This window comes from Dendrobates tinctorius, unplaced genomic scaffold, assembly GCF_039654945.1.
Source record: "Dendrobates tinctorius isolate UK_male_01 unplaced genomic scaffold, ASM3965494v1 ptg000213l, whole genome shotgun sequence".
Lineage (NCBI taxonomy): Eukaryota > Metazoa > Chordata > Amphibia > Anura > Dendrobatidae > Dendrobates > Dendrobates tinctorius.
In genome coordinates, this window is record NW_027361880.1 from 5,392,901 (window position 1) to 5,406,851 (window position 13,951).

Consider the following 13,951-nt stretch of genomic DNA (forward strand, 5'->3'; position numbering starts at 1 on the left):
AAGAGAATGCCAAGAGTGTGCAAAGCAGTAATCAAAGTTGTTTCACACGTTTTTGTTAATTATATAATTCCACATGTGTTAATAAATAGTTTTGATTCCTTCAGAGTGAATCTACAATTTTCATAGTCATGAAAATAAAGAAAACTCTTTGAATGAGAAGGTGTTTCCAAACTTCTGGTCTGTACTGTATATAGGAGGAAAGACGCAAAGTTACACAAATTACCCCAACATAATTTATTAAAAATATAATTATATTATAATAATATATATCTCTATCTCTCTCTCTATCTCTCTCTCTATCTCTATCACGTCACCACACACACACGCACATGTTAACCCTCAACACACACTCCTCTCACCTTTCACCTCCACTCATGTCCACTCACTCTTTCACTCCACATACGTTCCTTTCTCTCACTCCGTTTCTCATACTCACACCGTCATCGTCGCTGCCCCGACATCTTCCTCCGCCGCCGCGATCCAGGATCCAGACGTTCTCCAGGCCGCCGACATGTTCTTGCGGGACGCCATCTTGGATGTCGTGAAATCCCGCGAGATTCAAGATGGCGTCGCCGCAACAATATGTCGCTGGCGTGGACGACATCGGGATCCAAAAAGATGGCGTTGGCGAAATCTCGCGAGATTACGCCGACGCCATTTTGGATCCCGATGTCGCCCATGCCAGCGACATGTTGTTGCGGCGACGCCATCTTGAATATCGCGGGACTTCACGACATCCAAGATGGCGTCCCGCAAGAATATGTCGCTGGCGTGGGCGACATCGGGATCCAAAATGGCGCCGGCGTAATCTCGCGAGATTTCGCCGACGCCATCTTTTTGGATCCCGATGTCGTCCACGCCAGCGACATGTTGTTGCGGCGACGCTATCTTGAATATCGCGGGATTTCACGAAATCCAAGATGGCGTCCCGCAAGAACATGTCGGCGGCCTGGAGAACGTCAGGATCCTGGATCGCGGCGGCGGAGGAAGATGTCGGGGCAGCGACGATGACGGTGTGAGTATGAGAAACGGAGTGAGAGAAAGGAACGTATGTGGAGTGAAAGAGTGAGTGGACATGAGTGGAGGTGAAAGGTGAGAGGAGTGTGTGTTGAGGCGGTGTGGTGTGTTGAGGGTTAACATGGCAAGAGGTGTTAACGACGTCGGCGAATCACCATCTTGCATTCGTGAAATTGCGTCATTTACCTCACGCCGACTTGTTGTGCGGACGCTTGGCATTGCCTGTACCACCATAACTACTGCTGCCTTGGTCCTATGCCTGTTTACTGCCGGTGTCTAATTACAGGGCTAATTTGCCTCTACCGCCATAACTATTGCTGCCTTGCTACTCTGCCGGTGTCTAATTACAGGGCTAATTTGCCAATACCGCCATAACTACTGCTGCCTTTGTCCTCTGCCGGTGTGTAATTACAGGGATAATTTGCCTCTACCGCCATAACTACTGCTGCCTTTGTCCTCTGCCGGTGTCTAATTACAGGGCCAATTTGCCTATACCACCATAACTACTGCTGCCTTGCTCCTCTGCCGGTGTCTAATTACAGGGCTAATTTGCCTCTACCGCCATAACTACTGCTGCCTTGCTCCTCTGCCGGTGTCTAATTACAGGGCTAATTTGCCTCTACCGCCATAACTACTGCTGCCTTGCTCCTCTGCCGGTGTCTAATTACAGGGCTAATTTGCCAATACCGCCATAACTACTGCTGCCTTGCTCCTCTGCCGGTGTCTAATTACAGGGCCAATTTGCCTCTACCGCCATAACTACTGCTGCCTTGCTCCTCTGCCGGTGTCTAATTACAGGATCAATTTGCCTCTACCGCCATAACTACTGCTGCATTGCTCCTCTGCTGGTGTCTAATTACAGGGCCAATTTGCCAATACCGCCATAACTACTGCTGCCTTGCTCCTCTGCCGGTGTCTAATTACAGGATCAATTTGCCTCTACCGCCATAACTACTGCTGCCTTGCTCCTCTGCTGGTGTCTAATTACAGGGCCAATTTGCCTCTACCGCCATAAGTACTGCTGCCTTGCTCCTCTGACTGTTCACTGCCTGTGTCTAATTACAGGGCCAATTTGCCTCTACCGCCATAACTACTGCTGCATTGCTCCTCTGCCGGTGTCTAATTACAGGACCAATTTGCCTCTACCGCCATAACTACTGCTGCCTTGCTCCTCTGCCGGTGTCTAACTACAGGGCCAATTTGCCACTACCACTTCATAACTACTGCTGGGCAATTACAGGGTCAATTAGTATCTGTTTACTCTACAATACTCCAGGACGCCTTCTTCACTGCCAGATAACTGCCAAATAGACTCCTTTACCTGTGCCAACATGAGTCATAACAAAAAGTATGCCAATGCCAGTGAAAGGAAAGCAGCTTTAGCACTACGACAAAAACAACGCTGTGCTAATGAGACTCCTGAGGAAAAACACCATCGCCTTGAGAAGATTAAGGCTTATAAACGCCGTCGCCTCACACACGAATCCCCTAACTCTAAATCCATAAGATTGGCTGAAGAAGCCTCTGCACGCCGTCACCGCCGACAACAGACGGCCTCTTCCTCATCATTATTATTAGACTCACAACAGGATGCTTCCACATCAGCATGTGGAACAATTTACTGCTACACTTCATCCCATATGCCGTTCACTGACATAACTAATCAGCAATCTGTTTCTGCCCTATCAATACCACCATTCAATACCGATGCACAGTATGCCAATGCCAGTGAAAGGAAAGCAGCTTTAGCACTACGACAAAAACAACGCCGTGCTAATGAGACTCCTGAGGAAAAACAGCATCGACTTGACAAGATTAAGGCTTATAAACGCCGTTGTCTCACACACGAATCCCCTAACTCTAAATCTATTACATTGGCTGAGGAAGCCTCTACACGCCATCACCGCCAACAACAGACGGCTTCTTCCTCATCATTGTTAGCAGACTCACAACAGGATGCTTCCACATCAGCATGTGGAACAAGTTACTACCACACTTCATCCTATATGCTGTTCACTGACATAACTAATCAGCAATCTGTTTCTGCCCCATCAATACCACCATTAGTCAATACCAACGCACAGTTTCTTCACATACAAGCTGCAGTTAGCCCGCAGAAAGTGCAACCAAGACAAATATACGTTGGTCTCAAAACTAGGCGCACCCCATCGGTTGGACATGCACTTCTACTACAACCTCACATTTTCACTAATGATGAAAATAGTATTACCGAACACAGCTGTGGTGACATGACCCATGTATGTGAGCATTGCGAAGCTTTGCATTTTGTAGCAGAGATACCTTCTGATAACAACTTTACGCTCTGCTGTCAGAAGGGTAAAGTCCATGTACCCATACTACAATATCCTGATGTCTTTACACGTTTGCTGAAAGGGCAAAGTGAATTTAACAAAAATTTAATGGATAATATTCGAAGTATTAACAGTTCCTTTGCTTTTTGCCTCCATGGGTGCAAATATTTCACCACCTCCTGGATATGGTCCATGCTGTTTCCGCATACATGGCCAGATCTATCATAGAACTGGAACACTACATCCCTCAGATGACCAGCAACGCGCATTTGCCCAACTTTACATTCTCGATACCACTACCGCGCAAACGAACAACGCTTACAATGTAAAGAAAATCAAAAATGTACAAAACGGAACTGCCATGCCAAACATCACTATGGCTATTAAACAAGATCGTACTCAAGACCCTCGATGCTACAATAATCCCACTGTCAGTGAAGTAGCAGTCGTGTTTCAAAATGACAATGGTGAGCCACTAATGTCCACTCGCAGGATTTCAGAATACTCAAGATGGCATGGCCGCAAGAACATGTCGCCGGCGTGGACAATGTCGGGATCCAGGATGGCGCCGGCGGAAGAAGATGTCGGGGATCGTGGAGCAGCGACGATGACGGTGTGAGTATGAGAGACGGAGTGAGAGAAAGGGTCGTATGTGGAGTGAAAGAGTGAATGGACGTGAGTGGAGATGGTGAAAGGTGAGAGGAGTGTGTGTTGAGGCGGTGTGGTGTGTTGAGGAGGTGTGTGTATTGAGGGTTAACATGGCAAGAGGTGTGTCACTATCCTCTCGATGCGATAGCATCGGGCCTTAATCTACTATAATAAATGCGCTAAGCAGCTTCCGGGTTGCAACAACTTCCGTCCAGTTGTAACTGGTGACGTCACAGCACACCTCTTGCCATGTTAACCCTCAACACACCACTCCTCAACACACACTCCTCTCACCTTTCACTATCTCCACTAATGTCCACTCGCAGGATTTCAGAATACTCAAGATGGCATGGCCGCAAGAACATGTCGCCGGCGTGGACAACGTCGGGATCCAGGATGGCGCCGGCGGAAGATGATGTCGGGGATCATGGAGCAGCGACGATGACAGTGTGAGTATGAGAGACGGAGTGAGAGAAAGGGTCGTATGTGGAGTGAAAGAGTGAGTGGATGTGAGTGGAGATGGTGAAAGGTGAGAGGAGTGTGTGTTGAGGAGGTGTGTGTGTATTGAGGGTTAACATGGCAAGAGGTGTGTCACTATCCTCTCGATGCGATAGCATCGGGCCTTAATCTAGTGTATATATATATATATATATATATATATATATATATATATATATATAGTAAAAAATAAAAATTGTGTTAAAATTGGAATTTATACGTCAATCCTGAAAGAAAAACGCAAGTGGAAACCACTCAAATTAATAAACCCTAAAAAATGGAGACGTATAAGACCACAAAATAATATATTATGTGTACAAATGTCTCAATTAATGAATATATAAAAGACAGGGAAGTTAATTACAGTATGTGATAATGCCTTTATTTTAGATCAATAGCAACAAAAAATGCTTACAAAAGGTGCACCACACAAAAATATATCTAACAAAAAATAATAAATTAGTAAATACAATAAATAAAATAGATGCGGGAAATTATATAAGGTCCAAATGAAAACGTATATACTATACATTATATCATCATACATAAGAACCCATCATTTAAAATTCAAGCAGATTATATTGTTAAAGAGAAAAAAAATAGAGAAATATAATCTGCATGATCACCGTGAATGTTTTTTTTCTATATAGGCGCTTGGCTCATTTATTGAATATAGCATTTATATATTTATTTATTGCTACATAGTTTATTCAGCATGAATTTTAAATGATGGGTTCTTATCTATGCTGATATATTGTATAGTATGATTATAAATATAAATATATATATATTATATATATATACACACACACACACACACACACACACACACGTATACATACACACACGTTTTTAATTTGGACCCTATATAAATTTCCCGGATCTGTTTTATTTATTGTATTTACTAATTTATTATTTTTTGTTACTGTATATAATCGAGTATAAGCCGACCCGAGTATAAGCCGACCCCCCTAATTTTGCCACAAAAAACTGGGAAAACTTATTGACTCGAGTATAAGCCTAGGGTGGGAAATGCTCCATAGATTATTCCCCCATATGCTGCCCCCATAAGAAGCTCCATAGATTATTCCCCCATATACTGCCGCCATAAGAAGCTCCATAGATTGTTCCCCCATATGCTGCCCCCATTAGAAGCTCTATATTGTTCCCCCATATGGTGCCCCCATAAGAAGCTCCATATTGTTCCCCCATATGCTGCCCCCATTAGAAGCTCCATATTGTTCCCCCATACACTGCCCCCATAAGAAGCTCCATATTGTTCCCCCATATGCTGTCACCATTAGAAGCTCCATATTGTTCCCCCATATACTGCCCCCATAAGAAGCTCCATATTGTTCCCCCATATACTGCCCCCATAAGAAGCTCCTTAAGATTATTTCCCCATAAACTGCCCCCATTAGAAGCTCCTTAAGATTATTTCCCCATGTGCTGCCGCTACTGCAGCATGTAAAAATAAAAAAAAGACATACTCACCTCTCCGTCGCTGGGTGTCAGATACTCACCTGTCCTGCGTCCATGGCTGCTCACCGCCATCTGCAACGTCATCAGTCAGTGACGTTCAGACTGCAGGGGGCGCGGCGCGCACTAACACGTCACCGCGCCCTCTGCTGTCTGAAGTCACTGACCGATGACAGACAGCAGCAAGCAGCCATGGACGCAGGACAGGTGAGTATCGCTATACTTGCCCATCCTGACGCTGTGTTTGAGCCCCCAGCTTCTCCGCGCTCTCTCTTCCTGCCTTCAGCGGTCACGTGGTGCCGCTCATTAAAACTCATGAATATGCGCATATTCATGAGTTTTAATGAGCGGCACCACGTGACCGCTGAAGGCAGGAAGAGAGAGCACGGGGAGAAGCTGGGGGCTCAAGAGACAGCGTCAGGACGGGTAAGTATGACCTTACACCCCCGCTCCCCCTCCGACCCCCCCCGGTGTATATGACTCGAATATAAGCCGAGAGGGGGACTTTCAGCCCAAAAAAACAGGCTGAAAATCTCGGCTTATATTCGAGTATATACGGTATATATATTTCTGTGTGGTGCACCTTTAAGCATTTTTTGTTGCCATTAATCTAAAAGGCTTTATCCATATTGCAATTAACTTCCCTGTCTGTTATATATTTATTCATTAATTGAGACATTTATACACAATATATTTTTTTGTGGTCTTATACAGTCTCCATTTTTCAGGGTTTATATATAAATACCAGTCTGTGTTCATCATCTCATGAAATACATTTACATTTGACCAGCTTCCTTTTTCTTAAATTACCTGCGCCCCCGATGATCAATGTGCAAAAATTTTGCACGGGCCAAGCTAGTTTTTGGAATATTTCATAAAATATAAATAATCAACATTAAGGCTGTGTGCACACGTTGCGATTTTTAGCCCCTTAGTGACAGAGCCAAATTTTAAAAATCTGACCAGTGTCACTTTATGTGGTAATAACTCTGGAACACTTCGACAAATTCCAGTGATTTTGAGATTGTTTTTTCGTGACACATTATACTTTATGATAATGGTAAATTTAGGTTGATATGTTCTGTGTTTATTTATAAAGAATATCAGAAATTTGAGAAAAATGTTAAAAAAAATTTCAAACTTTGAATGATTATCCCTTTAATCCAAATGGTCATACCATAGCAAAACATTAATAAATAATATTTCCCACATGTCTGCTTTACGTCAGCACCATTTGTAAAATGCTATTTTACTTTGTTAGCCTTTTAGGAGGTTTAAAAATGTAGCAGCAATTTTATTTCTTTTTATTACAGGCAACTTGTTGTGAGCACAAGGCACTCCAGGTGATCTAATATGCTTCTGAGCGCATCCTGGGGGCACATAGCGACCCTCACATATGACACCGGTCACTGCCTCACAATAGTTAAAAAAATAAATTAATTTAAGAAATTGCAGGAAAAAGGTACTGGAAAAACAGAAGCTGTTAGAAGCCCACAGATGACTATTTAAGTGACATATTTTTCAAACTTATTTTACAGTGAGGTCACAAAAAAAAGATAACTAATGAAAGTTTGATCACAAATCACAAAAAAGTATATTAATAAAGTGCTGCTGTGCTATAATTGTTCTTCAATAAATCTCAAATCAGAAAAAGTGCTTAGTGCTATAAATAATATCCCCTGTAAAAGATATAATTTTGAGATTCAAAAACAATTAGCAGTTGCTATTCATAAATTGGCCATAAGATGGCACTGTTATTTCACAAATAAGGTTATCATTTTTGTATATCAATTATTCCCAAATGAAACAATTTTCTATGCCACCAATTGCAAACACCAATAATCCAGAGCTATGGATCTCCAAATAGATGTACAGCATTTCAATCTGCTCTAAATATGATGACGCCCCCACTCCCCTGCCGACCCCCTGGCGTATACGACTCGCGTATACGCCGAGAGGGGGACTTTCAGCCCCAAAAAATGGTCTGAAAATCTTGGCTTATACGCGAGTATATACGTAGTTACATTTCCAATTGGAGGCATTTGCTAATATTTTAATTATTACACCTACTACATATTGGGATAGGATACTTTGAATTAAGTATTTTTGGGTTTCATGCCAACATACCTGTAAAAATATCAATTCTTGTAGCATCAGCATCTCTGTGAAAATGAGAAGACAAAAATAAATATATAATTACATTTTACATTTCACCTGATGACAGGTCTTCTATAATTTAACAACAACATAAGGCTTTGGAGGGGGGGGGGGTTAGAAATGTAATAATACATACCTAGCATTATCAACTAATTCAGCCAAGGCTCCAAATAGAAACTCATGTGTGGTCCTATTTAAAATAAAATAGAATAATCATATAGAAGAAAATTACTTGATAAGAGGCAATTGTTTCTAGAAGTAATGAGGAAAGCAGACATAAGAAAGAAACTGGCTGACATATGGACAACTGATCATGACAGTCACTTGAAGGGAAGAACACACGGGTAAGTGCAGGTAAGTTCTTAGCACCATATGAAAAAGACTGGGGGAAGATTGAGGGAAAACAAGCATAACCTCGTCACAACCTTTGACATATGTGGGTCAAAGGTCGTGTCCTTGACTTTGATGCAGGTATGGTGTTCCTGGCAGATCATGGCCGATTTAATCCGCCATCATTTAACATCTGTGGGTGGAGTGGAGCTCCGCCCATGGCTGTTAACCTGGTAAATGTCACTGCCAATCTCAGACAGCGGCATTTAACATGCGCCACCAGGTGAATGCGTCATTCCACCTGCCCATCAGTGCACCAGCATTGAGCTAGCATTCATAGGAGACTGATTTTCTCTATACATAACGCTATGCTGATGCACTGCCATGACGATCGCAGCTTTAAGTTCCTTAAGGGGACTATTAAATACAGTAAAATACATTAAAAGTTTGCTTTGTTTTTTCTTTTTTTTTTTAAGTTTACAAATCTGAAAGAAAAAAAAAAAAAAAAAAAAAAAAGTACAAATCACTCCCCTTTCCTCCTCCATTAAAAATTAAACCAAAAATAAAAAAAAAAAAATACACATATATGGTATTGCTGCATTTTTTAAGTCCGATCTATCAAAATATAAAATACATTTAAAATCAGTAAACAGGATAACAAGAGAGAAAAAAAATAAAAATCACCAGAGTTATGTTTTTTTGGCAGCAGCAACATTGCAATTAAAGGTGATCAAAACATTGTATCTACCCCAAAATGGTATCAGTAAAAACATCAGCACAGTGTGGTAAAAATAAGCCATCACACAGTCCCATATCTCAAAAATCGTAAGCGTTACAAGTCTCAGAAAATGGCGACTTTTTTTTGGTTTTACAAATTTCTGAATTATTTTTAAACCCCATAACAAGACCCCATTGTAAAAATGGCATTCCTTAGTATTCAAAACAGCATTCAGGAAACTTAAAATAATGAAAAATTAAATTATTCACTAAAATGTTGCTTCAGCCCTATATTGTTCATTTTCACAAACGTTAACAGGAGAAAATGGACCACCCAAACCGATGCCTCATATGTGGATGAAAACTACCGCTTTGACACACAGGAGGGCTCAGAAGGGAAGAACCATTTGACTTTTCTAGCGCAGATTTGGCCAGAATAGGCGGCAGATGCCATGGCACATTTGAAGATCCCACAAGGTGCCAAAACAGCAGAAACCCCTCATAAGTGACCCCATTTTGGAAACTACATCCCTCAAGTATTTATCAGTCATCTTAAACCCACACTTGCTTCACAGAATTTTAAAACATTGGACCTTGAAAATGAATAATTTTCCCCCATGAAAAGATTGTGAAAATTAAAAATTTGAGGTTAAAACAATGAGGAGGAAATGGACCCAAACAAAGCAATTTCTTCCTAATATAGCAATATCCAATATATAGTCAGAAACTATTTATGCACATGGCAGAACTCAGAAGGAAAGAATCGCTTATTTGACTTATGGAGCACAAATATAGCTGCAACAGTTTGTGGCCACCACTTGCAGAGCACCTGAGGTGCCAGAGCAGGATAAATACCCCACAATTGACCCCATTTTGGAAACTACACCCCTCAAGGAATTCATCTGGCGGTGTAATGAATTTTTTTCCCCATAATTGTATTTTTTTACCATTGGGATGTGAGAAAATTAAAAATTAAATTTGTTGCAATAATTAGCAGATTTAGATCAATGTTTTATGTTTACCATGGCTATAAAGAAAAAAACGTACACTGTAAATTATTTGTCCCAAGTAGGGCAATACCTTTTATGTGGTAATACACTTCTGTTTGTGCACAGCCCAGAAGAGACAAGAGTGCCACTAAGGGTACGTGCACACGCTGCGGATTCCGCTGCGTTTCCGCAGCGGTTTTGGCCGCTGCGGACCCGCAGCAGCTTTAGCTGCGGTGTACAGTACCATTCAAATGAATGGTAAAAAAAAACGCTGTGCCGACGCTGCGGAAAAATCCGCGCGGATTTGCTGCGGTTTTGAATCCGCAGAAAGAATTGCATGTCAATTCTTTCTGCGGAAACCGCTGCGGGTTCCTATCTCCACCATTGTGGAGATAGTGAATCCGCAGGACCAAACCGCAGGCAAAACCGCAGATAATCCGCAGGTCTTTTGACCTGCGGATTATCTGCGGTTTTTGCAAAATCCCTGCGGATTAATCCGCAGCGGATTCCGCAGCGTGTGCACGTACCCTTAGATTTTGGGAAGCAGAGTTTCCTGGAGTGTTTTGTGGGTACCATTTGCGCTTATTTAACACCTTCATGACCGGAGCTTTTTTCAATTTTTCACTCCCCTTCTTTTCAAAGCCATAACTTTTTTATTTTTCCATCAATATGGCCATGTGAGGGCTTATTTTTTGCGAGACAAGTTATACTTTTGAACAACATCATTGGTTTTAGCATGTAGTGTACTCGAAAACGGGAACAACAATTTCAAGTGCGGTGAAATTGCAAAAAAAAAGTGCAATCCCACACTTGATTTTTGCTTGGCTTTTTTGATAGGTTCACTAAATGCTAAAACTGAGCTGCCAATATGATTCTTCAGGTCATTACGAGTGCATAGACACCAGACATGTCTATGGTCTCTTTAATCTAAGTGGTGAAAAAAATTCCAAAGTTTGCAAAAAAAAAAAAAAATGCGCAATTTTCCCGAGACCCATAGCGTCTCTATTTTTCGTGATCTGGGGTCGGGTCAGAGGTTATTTTTTGCGGGCCGAGGTGACGTTTTTAATAATGCCACTTTTTGTGCAGATACTTTTTTTGATCGCCCGTTAGTGCATTTTAATGCAATGTCGCGGAGACCAAAAAAAAAGTAATTCTGGAGTTTTTGAATTTTTTTCTCGCTACGCCATTTAGCGATCGGGTTAATGCTTTTTTATTGATAGATCGGGCGATTCTGAACGTGGCGATACCTAATATGTGTATGTGTGATTTTTTTTATTGCTTTATTTTGATTAGGGCGAAAGGGGGTGATTTGAAATTTTAGGTTTAAAGTTTTTTTTTAATTTTTAATTTTTTAATTTTTTTTTTTACTTTTGGCATGCTTTAATATAATCCATATGAGGCTAGAAGCATGCGCAACTCGATCGGCTCTGCTACATATGGGCTGCTACATATGGGCGATGAGCAGATCGTCCATATGTAGCAGATTTACTGCACTGCTTTGAGCATCGACCACTGGGCGGCGCTCAAAGCAATGTGCCTGCAACAACCATAGAGGTCAATATGAGCCCTCTGGTTGTAAAGGCAACGGGGGTCGGCGATGCGCTCACTTCCTGCCTGGCATCCGGAAGCGCTAGTTAAATGCCCACTGTCAGTGCTTGACAGCGGGATTTAACTAGTTAAATGGGCGGATGACTATTCCGCTCGCACCAATTGCGGGCACATGTCAGCTGTTCAAAACAGCTGACATGTCGCGGCTTTGAGGTGGGCTCACCGCCGGAGCCCACGTCAAAGCGGGGGAATCTGACCGCTGACGTACTATCCCGTCAGCGGTCAGAAAGGGGTTACAGAAGTTGTCCACTACTTGGACAACTTCCTGTCATACACCTCGCTTGGCCTCGATAAAATAATAAAACCTATACTTCCTTCCCGTGCCAGCGCTCGCTCTCCCCGAGGCTCTCGTGCGGTGTTGTGACACATGATCTCGGCGAATTTAACATGAAGACGAAGCCAGGGTTCAGCTGCAGCCCAGACTTCCTCTTCATGATCGATTTGCCAAAGGTGGCAACACGGCGCCGTCATCACGTGTCACAACATCACACGAGAGCACCGGTGAGAGCGAGTGCTGACACCGGCTGAACGGCGCCGGCACGGAACGCAAGTATAGGCTTTACTATAAATCTGCGTCAAACATTTGATCGAGAAGAGGTTGTCCTAGTATTGAACAACCCCTGTATGCTTCCACAACAGCAGGAATCCCTCAAAAACGGACCCATTTTGCAAATTACACTCAGTGAAATCATCTAGGAAAGTAGTGCTTATTTTGACCTCACTGGAGGTTTCCAGAAATTAGCGCGCAATGGATATTGCAGAGTGAAAATTGCAAATACGACATGCTAGTGTCCAGCTTGTGCTTCTGGAAACATCATGAGCCGCATAGATTGTTAAAGTTTTCTAGGACCTAACAATTGAGGACTCATCTCAATAAGATTGGTGAGGGACTGACACTCATGATCAGCTGAAACTCTTTCAGCAGTGGTATGGACTAAGGCCAGGTCCACGCTGCGATTGCGGAAACTGTTGAGTGAATACAATCGAGAGGTACAGTTGTGTTCAAAAATTTACATACCCCAGCAGAAGTTTTGCTTTCTTGGCCTTTTGGATACGTTTTTGTACTTTTTCCTGTTTTATACAGTTCAACTACCTTTTCCCGTAGATCCGTTGACAATTCTTTTGCTTGCCCCCTTACTCACAAACCAGAAACATCAATTGCTGGATGAAAGGTGCAAGAGTCAGTATGGATCCCAGAAACTCACTCAGCTTTTATGCTCACACACTGAGAATTCTGCCAGAGTATGTAAACTTTTGAGCACAACTGTATGCGCCCATTAATGTGCACCATCAGGATAGATTTTGAAGCATCCGTCCACCACCATAGGGACCAACTGTAGAAATGTATACTGTATACATTTCTTTGCACTTTCTTATACTGGGGACACTGCAATCTGCTGATACTGGGGACACTGCAATCTGCTGTGCTTTCCTATACAGTTACATAAGTGCATGCCAGCCAAACAGAAGCTGAAAGATCACACTTTTAGCCTGGGTCTGGGGAAAGGTCAGCCATGGCGACGCCACAGTATACACATCTGGAAATGTTTCTAGACATATACTGTAGGCTAAGTTCACGGGCCCAGTGGGCCTAGTCTAAGTGATGTATGGGCTATATAAAGCAACCCCATGCATTGTTTGGTGGCAGCTGCCTGAACACTGCAGCACATTCACTTTAATGGGAGGATAAAGTGCAACTACTTAACAATGTTCCACCCCTACATCGCTTAGGTCCCGCAGCTGCGAAGCAGCTTTATGCTGGCAAGTGGGTTTGCCTTTGTTGGACTCCCACCAATCTCATATTATAGAGCTATCCATTGCATAAATCAACAATGATTAGACCCAGAGAATCCATTTAAGTGTGTTCTCTCGTCTGCAGCAGTGCTACACGTTGATAAGTGTGGTTTGGGTATGCTGCAAGTCCCAGAAGAGGGGACCACTTGGCTTTTCAAGCATTGACTTCACTAAATTATTTTAATTATTATTCTTTTGGGGAGCCATGTCCCTTTTTCAGCGCTTCTTAACTACTAGGAACATGCACAACCTCGATCAGTCCGTTGACAGATCTCAGCAGGAGCTTATTGTTTACAGGAAGTTTTTATTGTTGCCATTCGGGGGTTTAACACATTTGTTTTTTATTCCAATTTTTGTGAAACAGAACAAAAAAAAGCAATTCAGGAATTGTTTAATTTATTT

The 13,951-nt window shown here is 42.4% G+C and overlaps 1 protein-coding gene across 5 annotated transcripts in view; it reads right to left on the reverse strand.

Moving 5' to 3' along the window:
* Positions 1-13,951, reverse strand: part of MORC2 (MORC family CW-type zinc finger 2) — a 196,131-nt gene that overhangs the window by 130,417 nt on the left and 51,763 nt on the right. For all 5 annotated transcript variants that reach the window (XR_012222267.1, XM_073554793.1, XM_073554790.1 and 2 more), the window contains exons 3-4: positions 8,248-8,301; positions 8,082-8,116 (exon numbers count right to left, since the gene is read on the reverse strand). Coding sequence is in view for 4 of the 5 variants with exons in the window: in XM_073554793.1 (XP_073410894.1) it covers positions 8,082-8,116; positions 8,248-8,301 (89 nt within the window). In the remaining variant the exon portion in view is untranslated. The remainder of the gene's footprint in view (positions 1-8,081; positions 8,117-8,247; positions 8,302-13,951) is intronic.